At 34.3% G+C, this 18,969-nt stretch overlaps 2 protein-coding genes across 2 annotated transcripts; both read left to right on the top strand.

Moving 5' to 3' along the window:
• Nucleotides 1–1,323: 1,323 nt before the first annotated feature.
• On the top strand, nucleotides 1,324–13,093 carry LOC141344326 (schwannomin-interacting protein 1). The gene is made up of 7 exons (XM_073849187.1): nucleotides 1,324–1,471; nucleotides 2,848–2,966; nucleotides 7,773–7,890; nucleotides 7,993–8,193; nucleotides 8,304–8,427; nucleotides 11,033–11,126; nucleotides 11,218–13,093. Exons 1-7 carry the CDS (start codon nucleotides 1,442–1,444, stop codon nucleotides 11,306–11,308), a joined length of 777 nt encoding a protein of 258 aa, XP_073705288.1. The 5' UTR covers nucleotides 1,324–1,441; the 3' UTR covers nucleotides 11,309–13,093.
• Nucleotides 13,094–14,748: 1,655 nt separating this feature from the next.
• LOC141343644 (interleukin-12 subunit alpha) lies at nucleotides 14,749–17,150 on the top strand. Its single transcript, XM_073848223.1, has 7 exons — nucleotides 14,749–14,764; nucleotides 14,872–15,023; nucleotides 15,111–15,197; nucleotides 16,520–16,561; nucleotides 16,660–16,776; nucleotides 16,872–16,913; nucleotides 17,031–17,150. The coding sequence occupies exons 1-7, from the start codon at nucleotides 14,749–14,751 to the stop codon at nucleotides 17,148–17,150; spliced, it is 576 nt and encodes a 191-aa protein (XP_073704324.1).
• The last annotated feature ends 1,819 nt before the right edge of the window (nucleotides 17,151–18,969 follow it).

Here is an 18,969-nt window from a genome sequence, read left to right on the forward strand (position 1 = left end):
TTATACCCTAATGGTTGATGACTTAAAAATTATACTGACTGTCATTTGCATTGGCTAATTATGAAAACCAGAGAAAGATATCAGTTGCATAATAATTTGGAACGCGGTGTAGTTGGTTATCATGTCTCTCTTTTGTGATGCCTGTAGCTCAATCAGATTAAGTAAAGAGTCATGTCTTTGTTGTGATTGGTTGATCAGAGACCAATCAGTGACCAGGCATTGCTCATATTATAAAAACATACAATTTTATTGGTTTAAACAAAAAAATCATGTAATGTCCATTCCAATGGACGCAGGGTCTGAAGGGGTTAAAAACTGCATGTTGTCTTTACTTGTGTTAACTTTGATTAATATTGAAATTAATTTGATGATCTGAAACATTAAAGTGTGACAAACATGCAAAAAAAAAAAAATTATTAAGGGGACCACCACTTTTTTCTGTGCTCACAAGGCTATCGGTGCTAATTACAAACCGTATTTCCTGGTTCAGAGCTTGTGCTTTGGGTGTCGAAAGACCAAGAAGGCTCTGGCTCTGGACCAGCACTCAATCTGCCTTGGTGGAAAAGTGGCATTTGAAATGTTCTTCTAAACTGTGGATCCTGGACCACAAATACAGTCATAAGGGTTGATTGTCTGAAATTGAGATTTATACATAATCTGAAAGTTTTCTATTGATGTATGGTTTGGCTGAAATAGAATTATTTAAACATCTGGAATCTGAGGGTGCCAAAAAATCTAAATATTAAGAAAATCTCCTTTAAAATTGTCCAATGCAAATTATCAAACAAAAATTAGGTTAATATATATTTACAGCAGGAAATTTACAAAATTTCTTCTTGGAACATCATCTTTACTTAATATCCTAATAATTTTTGCCATAAAAGTCAAATCAATAATTTTGACCCATACAATGTATTTTCGCCTATAGCTACAAATTCACCAATGCGACTTATGACTTGTTTGCGGTCCAAGGATCACAAATTAGCATTTTTCTCAGGCTCTCATGTTTACGTAGTTATTTCACTTTATTGACAATCAAAAGAACCCAGTCATAGCCATTAAAGTGAAATTACTGAACCTACACATACAAACCTGAGAAAAATGCTCATTTTAGAAAAAAAATTGAAACGCCACTTAGAGGCTTTTGCATCTGAACTGGTGCCTGCTGGTAGAGCACACACCACAGTGGGTGGAAATGGTATGATGTGAGATTAGAACATCTAGTATGAAACTGATGCCAAAACACAGATCTAGTTCACTGCCTTTTTTTAGTGAATGCGTTTCATTGCGAGATGCTTGTGCTCCTCCCTTGCATGCTCGCTCGGTCGCACACTCCCTCCTCCCCCTCCTTTCATGTGTGTGATGCTGGTCTCAAGGGTGTAGCTCAGACACTGCAGTAGAAGGTAGGGCTTGGCTGCTGCACTATACAATGCGCTGAAAGATGGTGCACCAGGAGAAATGTGTTTACCAGGTAAGACGGGTCAATATATCTTGTATAGTGTAAGCGTTGTAGCATTGGTGTGCCTCATGAGAGTGTGTGTGTGTGTGTGTGTGTGTGTGTGTAAATATATTGTGTATGTTTACAAAATCATTGCGCGTGAGATGGCTTTAAGATTTTTTTATTTTAATATTAATATTATTTCAATTTCTGATACTAAGAAAACAATTACACTCCTTTTAAGGGATGTTTAAAATGCTTGCAAATTTAGTTCAATGATACCTAGTCTTAAAAAAAATAAAAAAAGTGCTTGAATTGAAACAAATTCAACCCATCCCACACAAGGTCGTGTTTTTCGTTTATATGGATGACTGCATTATCTACTAGTGAAATGGCAACATGTCCTATTAATGAAAGCAATCAAATCTAGCTGTTACTGTTTTTCCAGAATGTACCGGAAACCTGGTTAAAAGATACAAGCAGAGCTATTGATGTCTCATTTGCCTATAATTTTTGAGTGCATCATGAATCAGCCTCTCATCTACTCTGTGTATCCCTTTATCTAAATGTTAATCACAGTGGAAATGGTCTGCAATCAGCCTGAAAATAGAAAGTGGGAAGGGGGTAGAGAAAAATAAGTGAGTCTATCCATACAGGATAGGAAAGTCATTGACTTTCACAATAGTAGGCCTTATGATTACACCATTTTTATTAGTCATATTAGTCATTCTGAGCACCAGAAGGCAACTGTGTTGCCATGGCAATGATTTGAGTGTAATATAAATATATGAGAGAACATATTCTTGCTAATATAGGATCATCTGGAATAGTCATGCAGTTCTGTATTTACGCATCTAACTAACTTTGGCTGGTCTGGTCAAACTGATTGACATTAATAGAATGTTCGTTCAAAGTGATTTGGTTTTGAAAATGTTCTCAGAATGTTTTTAAAATGTTTAAACAACTGAACATTTTGTTCGCAATCGAAATGTTCTAGGCTGGGATGTGTTTATGTGGGTATTTTTGTCAAGCGCCTGTGCTCTTCCTTCACGTGTACTGCCTCAGGCCCTTCTCCATTTTTTTCTCTTCATCTCTGTAATTCGCCATTTATTGAGGCGGCAGTGATTTCGCCACAAGTGCAAAATCAGAATTTATATCATACATTCCAATCCACAGTGCCAGCACCAGCTTCTCTCTTTTCGCACAGTGATACCTTCATGCCCTTGAAGCTTGTTATTTAAACTCTGTCAAGAGCATTTAGTAGCCTGTATGAAAGTGGATGACATCTATTTTAAAATGCCACATCAAATATTCCTGGTTGTGAGGTCTTCTGTGGCCTACTACATGCTGTGAGACTGTCTGTGGGAGCGTTCTCTTCATTTATTGAAGTCGACTGTGTTTTTCGTCAGGCCCAGAGGAATGAGAGGGAGTCCATTAGGCAGAAGCTGGCCCTTGGCAGTTTCTATGACGACGGACCGGTTACCTTTACTGGCTGCAGCAAGAGCAGCAAAAACTGCCTGTCCTCACGGTCAGTGTGTGCTTGTGTTTAGTGGCTTGGTGTTGTGTCTTATGTAATGTAATGACTGTTTTTTGGGAATAACTGGGATGACACTTCTGGTTAAAGTCTCTTATGCTCATTAAGGCTATTTGTTTGATTAAAAATACAGTAAATGTGGTAATACTACAGTTTACACTACCAGTCAAAAGTTTTTTGAAGTTGAAAGATTTTAAAGTTTTTTTTTTTTTTTTTTTTAAGTCTCTTCTTCTCACCAAGCCTGCATTTATTTGATTCAAAGTACAGCAAAAACAGTACAATTCTGAAATATTTTACTATTTAATATAACTGTTTTCTATTTGAATATATTTTAAAATATTTTTTTTCCCTGTGGTTTCAAAGCTGAAATTTTAGCATCATAACTCCAGTCACATGATCTTTCAGAAATCATTCTAATTTTATGATTTGCTGCTCAAAAACAATTAATTATTAGAAGTATTTTAAACAAATGTCTTTATCATCACTTTTGTTTAATTTAAAGCCTCCTTGCTAAATAAAAGTATTAATTTCTGTGACTTCTTTCCCCTAAATAATAATAATAAATAAATACTGACGTCAAGCTTTTGAAGGGTATAGTGTATAATCATAATGTTACAAAAGCTTTTAATTTCAGATAAATGCTGATCTTTGGATCTTTCTATTCATTGAAGAATCCTGAAATGTACTCAACTGTTTTAAATATTTATAATAATAATCATATAAAATGTCTTTTGAACAGCAAATCAGCATTTTACAATGATTTCTGAGGGATCATGTGACACTGAAGACTTGAGTCATGATGCTAAAAATGTAGTTTTGATCACAGGAATAAATTACATTTTACAGTATATTTAAATTGAAAGCAGTTATTTTAAATGTAAAAATATTTCACTGTAATACTGCTTTGGCTGCAGGCTTGGTGAGCAAAAGAGTATTCTTTAAAAACATTACAAATCTTTTGACTGGTAGTGTATTTCAAAATCTATTCCTTTGATGCAAAACTAAATTGTCAGCATCATTACTCCAGTCTTCAGGGTCACATGATCCTTGAGTAATCATTCTAATATGCTGATTTGATGCTAAATTATTAATAGTACTCAATAATTTTTTACTCAGCCATTTTGAAATTTGAAAAAGAAATTCACATTTTTGGGATGAACAGAAAATTAAAAGAACAGTTTGAAATAGAAATCTTTTGTAACATTATAAACGTCTTTATCATCACTTTTGATCAATTTAAAGCATCCTTGCTAAATAAAAGTATTCATTTCTATAATAATGCTGATCTTTGGACATTTCTATTCATCCAAATATCCTGAAAAAAATGACGCAACTGTTTTAAATATTGATGATAACAATTAATGTTTCTGAACACTGGGAGTGTATTTTAAATGCAATGTAACTGAATTTTCAGCATCATTACTCCAGTCTTCAGGGTCACATGATCCTTCAGTAATCATTCTGAAATGCTGATTTGATGCTAAATTATCAATAGTACTCAATTATTAATAATGCAATTTTTTCTTATTATTGTTGTTTCTGTGGAGGTCTTGATAAAAAGAAATTCCAATTTTTTTGATGAACAGAAATTTCAAAAGAACAGCGTTTGTTTGAAATAGAAATCTTCTGTAACATTATAAATGTTTTTATCATCACTTTTGATCAATTTAAAGCATCCTTGCTAAAAACAAAAATATAATTTCTATAATAATGCTGATCTTTAGATCTTTCTAATCATCAAAATATCCTGAAAAATGCTAAATTATTAATATTATAATACCATTTTTCTTATTATTATTATTTTTGTGGAAGTCTTGATAAAAAGAAATTCAAATTTTTTGATGAACAGAAAATTCTAAAGAACAGCGTTTGTTTGAAATATAAATCTTTTGTAACATTTTAAATGTTTTTATCATCACTTTTGATCAATTTAAAGCATCCTTGCTAAATAAAAGTATTCATTTCTATAATAATGCTGATCTGTGGATCTTTCTATTCATCAAAAAATCCTGAAGAAAATGTACTCAAATGTTTAAATATTGATGATGATAATAATAATAATAATAATAATTATAATTATTATTATTATTATTATTATTATTATTGGATGAACAGAAAATTTAAAAGAACAGCATTTTTTTTAAATAAAAAAAATATTTTGTAACATTATAAATGTCTTCACTTTTTTATTTTGATCACTTTTGATCAAAATAAAAGTATTAATTTCTATAATAATGCTGATCTTTGGATATTTCTATTCTATTTTAAAAATAAAAATAAAATAATAACAAAATGTTTCTTGAACACTGGAAGGGAATTTTAAATGTAATGTATTCTTGATGCAAAACTGAATTTTCAGCATCATTACTCCAGTCACAGAATCCAGCATCAATCATTCTAATATGCTGATTTGATGCTAAATTAGTAATAATACTCAGTTATTAATAATGATTTTTTTTTCTTCATATTATTTTTGTGGAAGTGATAAAAAGAAATTTCATTTGTTTTAAAGAACAGCGTTTGTTTGAAATAGAAATCTTTTGTAACATTATACATGTATTTTTTGTCACTTTTAAATTAGTTAATGTGTCCTTGCTGAATAAATATTTTAATGATAATAGTAAAAATAATAATTTGAACATTAGGGAGTTCTTTAAGCAACATAAAAAAAAAAAATCACAGTTATTCCAAACTTTTGACGAGTAGTGTACTGGGAAAAAAATAAAAAAATAAAATAAAAACAGGTTCTACTGATAATATTTTCAGTGTTGTGCCATTTGACACTACTAGATGACGAAGCATCATTTGTCCCATGATAAAGTTTCACTATGAGGCACTTAAGTCTTTGTGGTCAGAGCTCGTAATCATTTCGTCGTATCACTGCAACCTCATTTCTCACTCTTCCTCTGAGTCTGCTTTGCTTCCAGAAAAGCAGTTTGTTTCATCAAACAAACGTTTGACGGGAAAAAAAGAAATAAAATCCTACTTTGTGGCTATTTTAGTCTGGTGTGCTCACTGTTTAATGTCTGAAGGAAGGAAGGAAGGAAGGAAGGAAGGAAGGAAGGAAGGAAGGAAGTCTGTCGACACATTTTATCAAAAATAACAACAAAGGGATTTAGACATTGCTGATGTAAAGAGACAAAGATGTTGGAGAGAGTGAAAATATAAGCAAAATGTTTCTGCAAAAACCTTAAAAGATCAGTGTTTATAGTTACCACTAACTGTTATTTATACATTATTCCATAATTGTATAGACATTTCCATTAACCCTAAAAACAATGCAATGAAGTGCAAAATACGGGTAAAACATTTTTATGATTTTTTTTTTCGTATTACAAATCCATGGACTAACCAGGTTTGTTGTGTGGGAGTTGCTGCTTTTCTGTGCCTTTTCTTGTATTGCAGCTACAAGTTTCCTAGAAAGCTTAGCAAAGAAAAGTCCACAGACCATTCAAATTTCAGAGCGTACAGTATTTTCCCGAACTAGTGTATATTTCACAGAATATTTCTCCACAGCTTTTACCCTAAGCTTTGCAAGAGATACCACAGATTCAGTCTCATACCAGTCTACAGGAGTAAACTTGGCCAATGAAGACACCCTTTCTAATTATAAACTAAACTTGAAGCCTACAGCAGATTTTCTTAGAATATTATAAACCACAGAATTCTATTGCAACTGAAAAGAAAAGTCTAATGCACAGCTTTCCGTGGGAAGTGTGTATCACTGTGGTTCACAGATGCTAAAAATAAAGCTTTCACTCTTTCCTTCTGTTGTCAGTGAATACTATCTAAAGCGCTTATTTTTACAGTTACTTCACAGTTTACTGCAAAATTATTCCAGTTACAGTGTCTTGCGAAAGTATTCATACTCCTTTTTTTGGTACGTTTTATGTTGCAGCCTTACGTTAAACTGCTTTAAATTCCTTTTTTTTCCACATCAATCTACATCTCATACACCATAATGGCAAAGCACTAACAGGTTTGTAACAACTTTGCAAATTTATTAGAAATAAAAAACTGAAAAGATCCCGTTGCATAAGTATTCATACCCTTTTCTGGGACACTCGAAATTTAGCTCAGGAGCATTCATATTGCTTTTAGATGTTTCTACACTTCGAGTGGAGTTAAACTGTGGCAAATTCATTTGAATGAGTCTGATTTAGAAAGGCACACACCTATCAGAAAAGGTCTAACAGCTGAAAATGCATATTAGAGCAAAAACCAAGTCCTGAGGTCAAGATAACTGCCTGTAGAGCTCAGTGACAGACTTGCGTTAAGGCAATGATCTAGGGAAGAGTTCAGAAAAAAATCTGCTGCATTGAAGGTTCACAGAAGCATGGAGCCTCCATTATCCATAATGGAAGACGACTGGAACAACTAGGACTCTGCCAGTCCCCATTCAAGCTGACAGAGCTTGAGAGGTGAAAAGGTGAGGCAAAGCATGGCAGATAATTGCCAAATGCAGATGTGCAAAGCTTGTCACATCATACCCCAAAAGACTGGTAAAGGTGCTTCAGCTATGTACTTAAGTTAAGGGTATGAATACTTATGCAATGTACTTATTTCAGTGTTTTATTTTTAATACATTTGTAAAATTTGCAAATCTGGTTTTTGCTTTGTCATTATTATGGTGTGTGGAGTGTAAATTGATGTGAGGAAAAACTAATTTAAAGCAGTTTAACATAAGTATGAATACTTTTGCAAGGCACTGTATATGACTAAAAGAAGATAGAATTACTACTCAAAATGTATGCCAAAGAGCCTTGTCCTTTATCTTTTCTCACTCAACTTTTACTTTAGGCTTCAGAATGGGGTGAATCTACAGATGTGCTTTGTGAATGACAGCAGCAGTGACAGAGACAGTGATGCAGAGGACAGCAGAACAGAGACCAGCTTGGACACCCCATTGTCACCTATGGTATAAACCCTAGATTTTTAATGTATATTAAACAAAGTGCTTCTGCATTTTGGAACTGTGCACTATTAAGCAGTTTCTGTTTTTGTTTCCGTCTCGCTATAGAGTAAACAGAGCTCCTCTCTCTCTGACCGGGATACAGGAGAGGAAGATCTAGACTCGGAGGATTCGGAATTCTGGCGGTTACAGCGGCGGCTGCAGGAGGAGGCCCGTGTGGCTCTGGCGTTGGCCCGTCCCATGGCCCGCATGCAGGTGGAGGTGGAAAGACAGATTCAGCTACACCGCAGGTCCCCTGTGGCAGACCTGGTCAGTCAGATAAGTGTCCAAGAATTGCCAGAGCATTTGCTAATAAAAACAAAACAAAACAAAATACATTTAGTTTTACTTAACTTTGTCCTAATGTCCTCATGTTATAGCTACCACATCTGCCACACATCAGTGAGAGTCTAATGAAGAGGAATCTGAGGCCTGTGGACTTGAGAGACATGAGTCTTGGACAGTTACAGGTCATCACCAATGACCTGCACTCTCAGATACAAGGTAAAGAAAACCGACAGAAATGTTCAAAATAAGCACCCAGTTTGTCATTTCAGAAAGGTTTTATTTTCTATTTTAATGCAATAATGCAAATTAAATAATACTTACATATATAATACATACAGTTGAAGTCAAAAGTTTACATACACTTTGCAGAATCTGCAAAATGTTAAGAGGGATCAAACAAAATACATTATTTTTGATTTAGTACTGACCTGAATAAGATATTTCACATGAAAGACGTTTACAAGAGAAAATAATCGTTGAATTTATAAAAATGACCCCGTTCAAAAGTTGACATACACTTGATTCTTAATACTGTGTTGTTGTGTTTTTCGTTTAGTGATAGTTGTTCATGAGTTTGTTTGTCCTGAACTGGCCACTGTTCTTCTGAAAAATCTTTCAGGTCCCACAAATGATTTGGTTTTTCAGCATTTTTGTGTATTTGATCTTGTATTTGAGCATCTTTTTACACTGAGGACAACTGTGGTACTCATATGCAACTATTACAGAAGGTTCAAATGCTCACTGATGCTTCAGAAGGAAAATACTTTTGAATGGAATGAGGATATGTAAATTTATCTTATTTTGCCTAAATATCTTTCTTCAATTAGTATTGCCCTTCAGAAGCTACACAAGATACTTACATGTTCACTAGAAGACAAAATAAGTTACATTTACCCTGATTTTCAAATTCAAAAGTTTTCACCCCCATCCCATCCCACCCCACCCCACCTAACATTCTGTTATAGTCGCATATGAGTCCCTCAGTTGTCTTCAGTGTCAAAAGATGAATCTCAAAATATCACAGTCATTGTTGGAAAGGGTTCAAATACACAAAAATGCTGAAAAACCAAAGAATTTGTGGGACCTGAAGGACTTTTCTGAAGAACAGCAGGCAGTTTAACTATTCAGGACAAACAAGGGACTCAACTATCACTAAAAAAAAAACACATGGATCATTCAATTAACGACACAGTATTAAGAATCAAGTGTATGTAAACTAGGGTTGCACGGTATACCGGTACTACGGTAGTATCGCGATACTAAAGCTTAAAAATATCCGCGGTGCCAATGCATTTTTGAAACGGTAGTATCGTCCACACGGTAGTACCGTAAGATATTTTGTATGCACGACAGGAACACTGTTTAAAACGTTCATTTGAACATGCACGCCAGCAGAAACATTACGAGTTGATTGGCAAAATGTCTTTCTGCTGTGCTTTGTGTAGTACAGGCTGTCTCTACACTTAATATGGTATCCAGTGTTTCCAGACGCTTCAGTTCAGTTTGAAATGAGAAGTTGCACGCGCACGTCGTTGTTCACGCTGCAGCTTATGAGAAGAGAGGGTCTGATTCAGACTGATGTTATTTAAAAATAGCAGCTCAAGAATCAATTATTCAAAAATATTTTACAAGAAAGTATTTTCGTATTTTTATTCATTTGCCCACTCTTAGAACACGTGTAATAATTCGTTTCTGGAAGCATCTTTGCGAGCACGAATGCAATTCCATTCATTAACATAGTGGCTTTGCAATTGGTTCTTATCAATCATTGTATATAGGCTATATTTTTTCAACATTATAAATTAATATGTTTAAATATACAAGCTGATAACTTGAAAATTTCAAGATATGCGAGCAAAAAATGCTCCTGACAGTTCAGCACGATGAGCAAGACGAGCAAGATGTTTTAGTTTCGTTTCTGTGTTCGAATCCGAATCCGCGTTGGTTTGGGTGAATCACTGATTCTCTAAGCCATTCATAAAAACAGTTATTTGATTCACTCATAAATGATTCAGACGTTTTGAAAGAATCGTTTGAACGACTCAGTGATTCAATCATGAACACTGCTGCCATCTGCTGGCGGTTTTAAGTTTCCCATCATATTATTTTCCAACAAATTTCTATATTCAGAGTTTTGAATTTAAAATGTTAATCTTATACCATTATTTATGCAATTATAAGTACAGTCTAAATGTATAAATACTATCTAAATGTCACTCCATGCAGCTTTTGTGCAGTGCTCAGATGAGTTTTGTTTACATGATTTTTAATGGATGACAGTAGCCAGTCATTCATTCACATTGATAAAGTATTCAGAGAAAAATCTTGTCTGTTTTGATTTACATCTTTTTATTTATGAAATTGATTCATTTTGTAGAATTAAATTTTAAATGAACGAATACTGCATGGTATCTTGATACAACTTGGTATCGTGATACTTCAACTGGTATAGTATCGTAAGTCATTTTTATGGTATCGTGACAACCCTAATGTAAACTATTGAACTGGGTAATTTTTAAAAATTCAACTATTATTTTCTCCTATATGTAAACATCTTTCATGTGAAATATCTTATTCAGGTCAGCACTAAATAAAAAAAACAACATGCATTTTATATCATCCTTATTATTTTGGTAAAATAATTAACATTTTGCAGATTCTGCAAGGTGTATGTAAACGTTTCAATAAAAAGTTGAAAAGAACAGCATTTATTCAAAGTACTGTTTTTAGCCTTGTTCTTATATTCACGTTTTATGTAGTTATACTATGCAACAACCAGGATAACAAATGTACTTCCTTTTGACTTGTAATTGCATTGCAGGTCTGAATGAGGAGCTGGTTCAGCTGTTGCTCATGAGAGATGAACTACACATGGAACAGGATGCCATGCTGGTAGATGTGGAGGATCTAACCAGGTTAGGCCATGACCCATTTAAAACAGTTTAAATTAGAATATGAGTACACATGTAAAAAAAAAATATATATATTTTTTCATGTTTTGAACAGGCATGCACATAGCCAACAGAGGCACATGATGGAGAAGTCTGTGACCAAAGGCAAAGCAGCTTGCCACAGTCGCTGCGATTCTCCATTTTGAGGCAAACAGCACAGGGTCCAACCTTTTGTGTTTCACTATATGATCAAGCAGTGTACTCACGATAGATCCTTTTTTTTCAACTAGATGTGTGTGTTTTTGCCTACGTTTCAAGCTTTGTGTGGATGTATGTTATTTAGACATGCTGTAAGTGTTCATGCATGCCCGCACCTTAGCTGAGGGTTACACACTCACTGTTGAAAGTGCTGTTGATCCGTCATAATTTATAAATACAGAAAGAATCATCGATCACTGACAGGCCGGATCTTTTCCTGTGCAAAGTATCTGCTGGTTTCAAGACGCTGAATATATCTTAAAGGAGTAGTTCACTTCAAGAACAAAAATGTACAGATAATGTACTCACCCCTTTGTCCATCCAAGATGTTCGCGACTTTCTTTCTTCAGTCGAAAAGAATTTATGTTTTTTGAGGAAAACATTTCAGGATTTAACTCCATACAATAGACTTCTATGGTGCCCCTGAGTTCAAACTTCCAAAATGAAGTTTAAATGCAGCTTCGAAGGGCTCTTAATGGTCCCAGCCGAGGAAGAAGGGTCTTATCTAGCAAAACGATTCGTTATATTCTAACAAAATGTACAATTTGTATACTTTTTAACCTCAAACGCTGGTCTTGTCTAGCTCTCTGTCATGAGCCGGAATACACAGAGTACATGCAGAGCTAGAGAAGACGAGTGTTTGAGGTTAAAATGTATATCAATTGTATAAATAACTGATCGTTTTGCTAGATAAGACCTCAGCTAGGATAATTTAGAGCTATTTGAAGCTGCATTTAAACTGCATTTTGGAAGTTCAAACTCGGGGGCACCATAGAAGTTCACTATATGGAGAAAAATCCTGAAATGTTTTCCTCAAAAAACATAATTTCTTTACGACTGAAGAAAGAAAGACATGAACATCTTGGATGACAAGGGGGTGAGTACATTATCTGTCCATTTTTGTTTCTATAAGTGAACTTCTCCTTTAATAGGAAACAACTCTAGTAGAAGGCTAGTTCACCTAAAAATTATGATTTTGTCATTGTTAACTCACCCTCATGTCATTCTAAACCTATGTTTTATCTCTTATGTCCATACAGTGGGTCAGTGTGATCCAAAACAACATTAGACTCCAATGACTTTCATTTTCAAAATATTTTATTGTCCACAAAGGAAAGAAATGCAACCAGGCATTCGTTTTTAGGTGAACTTTCTCTTTAACTCTCTATCAACTAGTAAACTGCTTCTCTGTGCAGATTATCGCTTAATAACCTTCTGCAATGTCCCTCCTTAGGGATGAATAAGTTTACACTACTCTCTAGTTTTACTCTGACGCAGTGTTTGCACTGGCTGATGTGCTGTATATGGAACTCTCCTACCTTAACCAAAAGTGATTATTAGGATGATGTTAATGTTATATTTGTTTGAAGCTGCCTGGTGTGGTGGTAATCGATTCTTGTGTTCACAATGAACTGTTAACGTCTTTTAAGAATGTCTATTTTACTTACTTTTTCATCCAAATGTGGGATTTCCTGTTTCAGAGATGTGACACAACATGGTTGAAATGCTATACATCTTTGTGCACAGAACTGTAAAAGGAAATTATAAACAAATAAATGACTTAATATGGGCCAGAATGACATGGAATTGTTTTCTTCTTTAGTGTTCAAGAGTCACAAGGGATGAAGCGCTCAACACCAAACAAGTGTCATTGTGGTTTGTATTAGGTCAGTCCCAAAAACGAAACTTGTTCAAATTAAAAATGCAATAAATAAAAATAACTGTGTAAAAAAGCACCTCTTGTTCTTTGAGTTCGCTTATCTAGTTTTTGTATCTAGGATCTCCAGATACACAACCGTGGCTCTGTGAAAATAGCACTTTGTCATGAAGTATCGGCATATAGTATCAGAACTGAGAGTACACTAGTTGTATCCACTTCCCTTTTGTGGCCAGATTACGCAAAACACTCCAGATAACCACTGCGCTCCCTCTCTCTCCCCTTAAGTCCATAGCCACAGTATTAGATCATTTTGAGGAGATATGATGTGTCCGCTCCATCAAATGATCACAAATGATAAGGAAAATAAAACAGTTAATTTGTTTTTAGTGGGCATTCCACTCTTGTACAACATTGTGGCCTACAAAACCAATAATGTGTAAATGTAATAAAATGAAAGAATGAATAATTGAATACATATATAAAATAAATGTAACAAATAAATTAAGAATGTAAAGGCCTAAATGCAACGTACACTATACAGTGTAATCTCTGTAACAGAGGCATTTCCAGAAACTCTGACGTGTTGGATGCAGAAAAGGGCAAGCCATGTGATTGTTTGAAATATCAGTCTCTGTTAACACCTTTTTTTTTTTTTTTTTTTGACAAAACGTCTGAAAATGACACTGGGAAAGCTTGATGTTTCATCCTTAAATCATTGGTCACATTACTAACGAGGGGAAATGTGACAATTGCACTAAGAATGTGACATTTTTATTTTGTCAAATTATATAAATATTCCAGTTTAATGCAAGTTAAACTCAATCAAAAGAATATGGGGCATAATGTTGAATTAAAAAATACCATAAAAATGATTATGACTTGTTCCTTGTTTTCTTAAAAAGAAGAAGTAGGTGAAGATAAAGAAGTAGACGAAGATAAAGAATCGGAAAAATCAGGATTACAGTGACGCATAGTAAATGGAGCAAAGTTTTGGGTTATTTAACAAAAAGGTCTGCTTAAAATGTGTTTGAGTAAATCTGTTTGAATCATACGATTTTGAATCATATGATTTTAACACATTAAAATCTCAGTTAAATATTTAGCTGGCTATTTGAACATGTCCTTTTCTTTAGTGGAATAATAAATAAATAAATAAATAGCAGAGATTTTAATTTTAATTTTTAATTTAATTTTAACACAAATGCTGCCAGACTGTCAGAGTTTAACTTGGAATATATATATATTTTAATATTTCACGTGTTATACTATGATAAAATTCAACAAACAAACAAACAACCAAAGGTGCTACATCACGTTATCTCCTAAATGCCCAGGTTTCTTTTAAACCTTCTTTTGCGTGTTTCTACAAAATGTTTATGACTGTAAACGAAAAAAATGCATGGAATTGATAGTGATGAAAGGGGTTTTTACCGAATATGAAGATTCTAGATTCTTATCCTGCACACACATACAAATACACACACACACAGTACTTGTGAAGTAAAACGAAACGTGCGTTAATTCCCAAGTATGCAAGTAATGTGTCCTAAACTCCAAAGCTCAACATCTGTAATACCACGGAAATTACACAACACATGGGAAGCCGGTTATTTTCATTTTAGTTAATAGCAAGATGTTTTGAAAAGGAAACTCCCATATCTCCAAAAGATTTATAAACGGGCAAAAACTGATCCTGAGCATTAGAGTATGCAACAGGTAAACGCAACAATGCTGCCCAGAGTCTGTAAGTATTGTTAGTAGGCTATTTAATTTTTTTTCGCTCGGGTTTCAATTAGTTTATTTATAATGAATGTAGATATATAGATAAATGTAAGTTTTTTTTCCCCACAGATTTAGCTGCAAGCATTCTGTGCTTTGCTTTGCTCTGGCAAAGTGGCATCGCCAGTCCGGTCGGAGCACGTAAATCTCCATTGCGCCTCACGGGAACGTGCAACGCGCTCGCACGCTCTCTGCTCTGGAACGTGTCTGCGGTGCTTGAGATGGTGAGTATCATTCAATTAACCAGCATATAGCCAACACACTCACACACACAAGTGGTTTTAAGTCTAATATTTATTATCCTCTAACAGGACCACCTGTTCAGTGGGTTTGACTGCACACAGATAAACGCAGAGGTGCACCTCAGGACGCAAACGGTGTCTGCTTGCACACCGCAGGTAAGAGAAAATACACTAAAATATGATGATCTCCCAATGGACTTTAAACATATTATTAAACAGTATTTCAACCATCATAGATATTTCATAGCAAGGCATTAGGCTATAAAATAGAACGGCATGTCCGTTAAAAAGAGAGAGAGAAAATTAAAGTTAAGTGTTTTTAAAAAATGGTCCTGAGGTGACAAATAAGTATTACAAAAGACAAATCCTGAATAGTCATAAAACAGTTACTATTGATGTGATGATTGGTGTTATTACAGAATAACAAAAAATGGTATTAATAATAATGAAAATAATAATAATAGTAACACTTTACAATAAGGTGTCATTTGTTAACATTATAATGTATTAACTAACATGAACAAACAATGAACAATACATTTATTACACTATTTATTAATCTTTGGTAATGTTAGTTAATAAAAAAAAATACAGTCGATGTTTGTTGATAGTTCACAGTGCATTAACTAATGTTAGCAAACACAACTTGTGATTTTAATTATGCATTAGTAAATGCTGAAATTAACATTAGGATTAATAAATGCTGTAGAAGCATTGTTCATTCTTAGCTCATTCTGAACTGATGTTAACTAATGAACCTTATTGTAAAGTGTTACCATTATAATAATAATGAATTAAATTGTTGTTGCTGTTTCAAATAACTATAAATTATGTGACCCTGGACCACAAAACCAGTCTTAAGCAGCATGGGTGTATTTGTAGCAAATGCCAAAAATACATTGTATGGGTCAAAATTATTGATTTTTCTTTTAAGCCAAAAATCATTAGGATATTAAGTAAAGATAATGTTCCGTGAAGATATTTTGTCAATTTCCTACAGTAAATATATCAAAACTTAATTTTTGATTAGTATGTGATTATGTGAATTGCTAAGAACCTAATTTTGACAACTTTAAAGGCGGTTTTCTCAATATTTTGATTTTTTTTTGGCACTTTTGGATTCCAGATTTTCAAATAGTTGTATCTCAGCCAAATATTGTCCGATCCTAACAAACCATACATCAATTGAAAGCTTATTCATCCAGCTCAATTAAAAAAATAGAGCCTTATAACTGGTTTTGTGGTGCAGTGTCATATATATTTTAAAGTTGACCTTGTTGAAACGATGATTTATGTTTGTAAAAAAGTCTACTTTAAAGTTTAAAGTTTCCTTTATTACTAAAGTTCAATATAAGTTAGTTATAAATATAGTATAATTACTAACACCTCTTCTTTCTTTATCATAGTACATTCTTGATTTCTGAATTCCATCATACTGAAAATATGTCACATATTATATTATGTTTTCCACCCAACAGAACCCCAAATGCACTCACAGTCAAGTTCTAAATATTGATGAGGTAAATGTACAATCCATTTTCCAGATTCTTCTGTTTATTCTTCTGTTGATTAATGTATTTTCTGTTACATTGACATACATTGACATATCTATTTGTAGAATGAATGCCTACAAAGAATTCTAGAAGATCTCCACTACTATCGGGAGACATTTAGAGCCTATTCCAACACAGAGCTCACCAAAACTGTAGTGAAGAGCATTGATGAAGTCTTGCAGGTAAAATAAACCTACTTCAACTAAATCAACTAAACACAAATAGTTTTCTATAATTACTGCTAATTTCAAGGCATTTTTTCACTTTTTTTCAATAGAATTGCTTCTCTGTCTCTGTGAAGGACAACTCTCCGACCAAGGTACAACAGGTTATATTTATTGACAATGTAGGCATGTAATGTTTTGAGTGCATTTTTTTTCTGGCCTCTGTGATCCTGTAAAGTTTAAGTATGATTTTGTATTATTTTTTTTTTCAGATGTTCATGGTTCATCAAAAATCTTTTCAAGAACGACTGCAGCTGTGCAAAGTCCTAAAGGGTTTCAGCCTTCGAACAATAACAATAAATCGTGTTTTCAACTACATTTTGTCAAAATAGCAAACCAGCAGTTACAGCACAGGCCAAGCTCCTTTTAGTTTAAGGTTATTAAATGCTATGATTATTTATTACTAAGTTATTTATTGTATTTAAACATTATTTATTTATGCAGTAATTTATGCTATTTTATTTTTATGTGAACTTATGATTTGTTGCTTGCTGTTTTATTAAAGGTGGCTATGCATTTCAGCAAAACCTTGTTGTACTAGTCATGCTTTGTCTTATACATAATATAAGATATAATTGCTCAGTAATACAATATATACAGTCAAGCCCGAAATTATTCATACCCCTGGCAAATTCTGACTTAAAGTTACTTTTATTCAACCAGCAAGTTTTACCCAGAAGATAACAAGACGATGTAGAAGAAGCATCATTGTGGAAAAAAAAATATTACTATAATCTTTTATTTACATTTGAACAAAAAATGGCATGTCTAAAATTATTCATACCCTTCTCAACAATCAATAGAAAAGCCTTTATTGGCTGACCAGTTTTTTGCATGTCTCCACTGGTATTTTTGCCCATTCATCTTTAGCGATGAGCTCCAACTCTTTCAGGTTGGAGGGTCTCCTTGCCATCACGCTGATCTTTAGCTCCCTCCACAGATTCTCAATTGGATTAAAGTCAGGACTTTGTCTGGGCCACTGCAAAACGTTAATGTTTTTGTCTGCTAACCGTTTCTTCACCACTTTTGCTGTGTGTTTTGGGTCGTTGTCGTGCTGAAATGTCCACTGGTGCCCAAGGCCAAGTTTCTCTGCAGACTTCCTGATGTTGTTGTTGAGAATTTTGATGTATTGCTCCTTTTTATGGTGCCGTTTACTGTGATTAGGTTCCCTTGTCCACCGGCTGAAAAACACCCATAAAACATTACTGTAGGTTCCCAACACCCTGTTTGACAGTGGGGATGGTGTTCTTAGGGTTGAAGGCTTCTCCTTTTTTACGCCAAATGAAGGCTACATCATTGTGGCCAAACAATTTAATTTTTGTTTCATCTGACCATAAAACAGAAGACCAGAAGATGAGCATTGGCAAAAGCCAAGTGGGCTTTTGTGTGCTTTATCTGGAGAAGTGGTGTTCTCCTTGGTCCATAGAACCCAGTGGTGTGCAGTGTCTGTGGATTGTCTGCCTTGAGATGTTTCCACCAGCAGAGTCCATATTCATCAGGATGGACTTGGTGGGGATCCTTGGATTCTTTTTTACCTCACTTACTATCCTGGCCAGCACAGGTGTCACTTCTGGCTTCCGACCACATCCTCTGAGATTTTTCACAGTGCGGAACGTCTTGTATTTTTTAATAATACTTTGCACTGTAGCCACTGGAACTTCAAAACATTTAGATATGGTCTTATAGCCCTTTCCTGACTTGTGAGCAGCCACAATGCGCAGCCGCAGGTCCTCAGTGAGCTCCTTTGTTTTAGCCATGACTGTCCACAAACCAACAGCAGAGAGCTTTTTCACCTGTTGAGTTGATTAAAACAGCTGTTCCCATTGAATCAGGGTAAGTAGGATGCTTTAGAACAACTTGGACTATTTGGAATGGTATAGAACTTTGGATTTTCCCATAGACTGTGACAGTTTGCAAAGGGTATGAATAATTTTGGACATGCCACTTTTTGTTCAAATGTAAATAAAAGCTGAGAAATATTTTTTTCCACAATGATGCCTCTTGTACATCGTCTTATTATCTTTTGGTAGAAGCATGTGTCATTTTCCGTCAAAAAAAAACTTGCTGGTTGAATAAAAGTAACTTTAAGTCAGAATTTGCCACAGGTATGAATAGGTTTGACTGTATGTATGTATGTATATATATATATAT

The sequence above is a fragment of the Garra rufa genome, chromosome 10 (genome assembly GCF_049309525.1).
Source record: "Garra rufa chromosome 10, GarRuf1.0, whole genome shotgun sequence".
Lineage (NCBI taxonomy): Eukaryota > Metazoa > Chordata > Actinopteri > Cypriniformes > Cyprinidae > Garra > Garra rufa.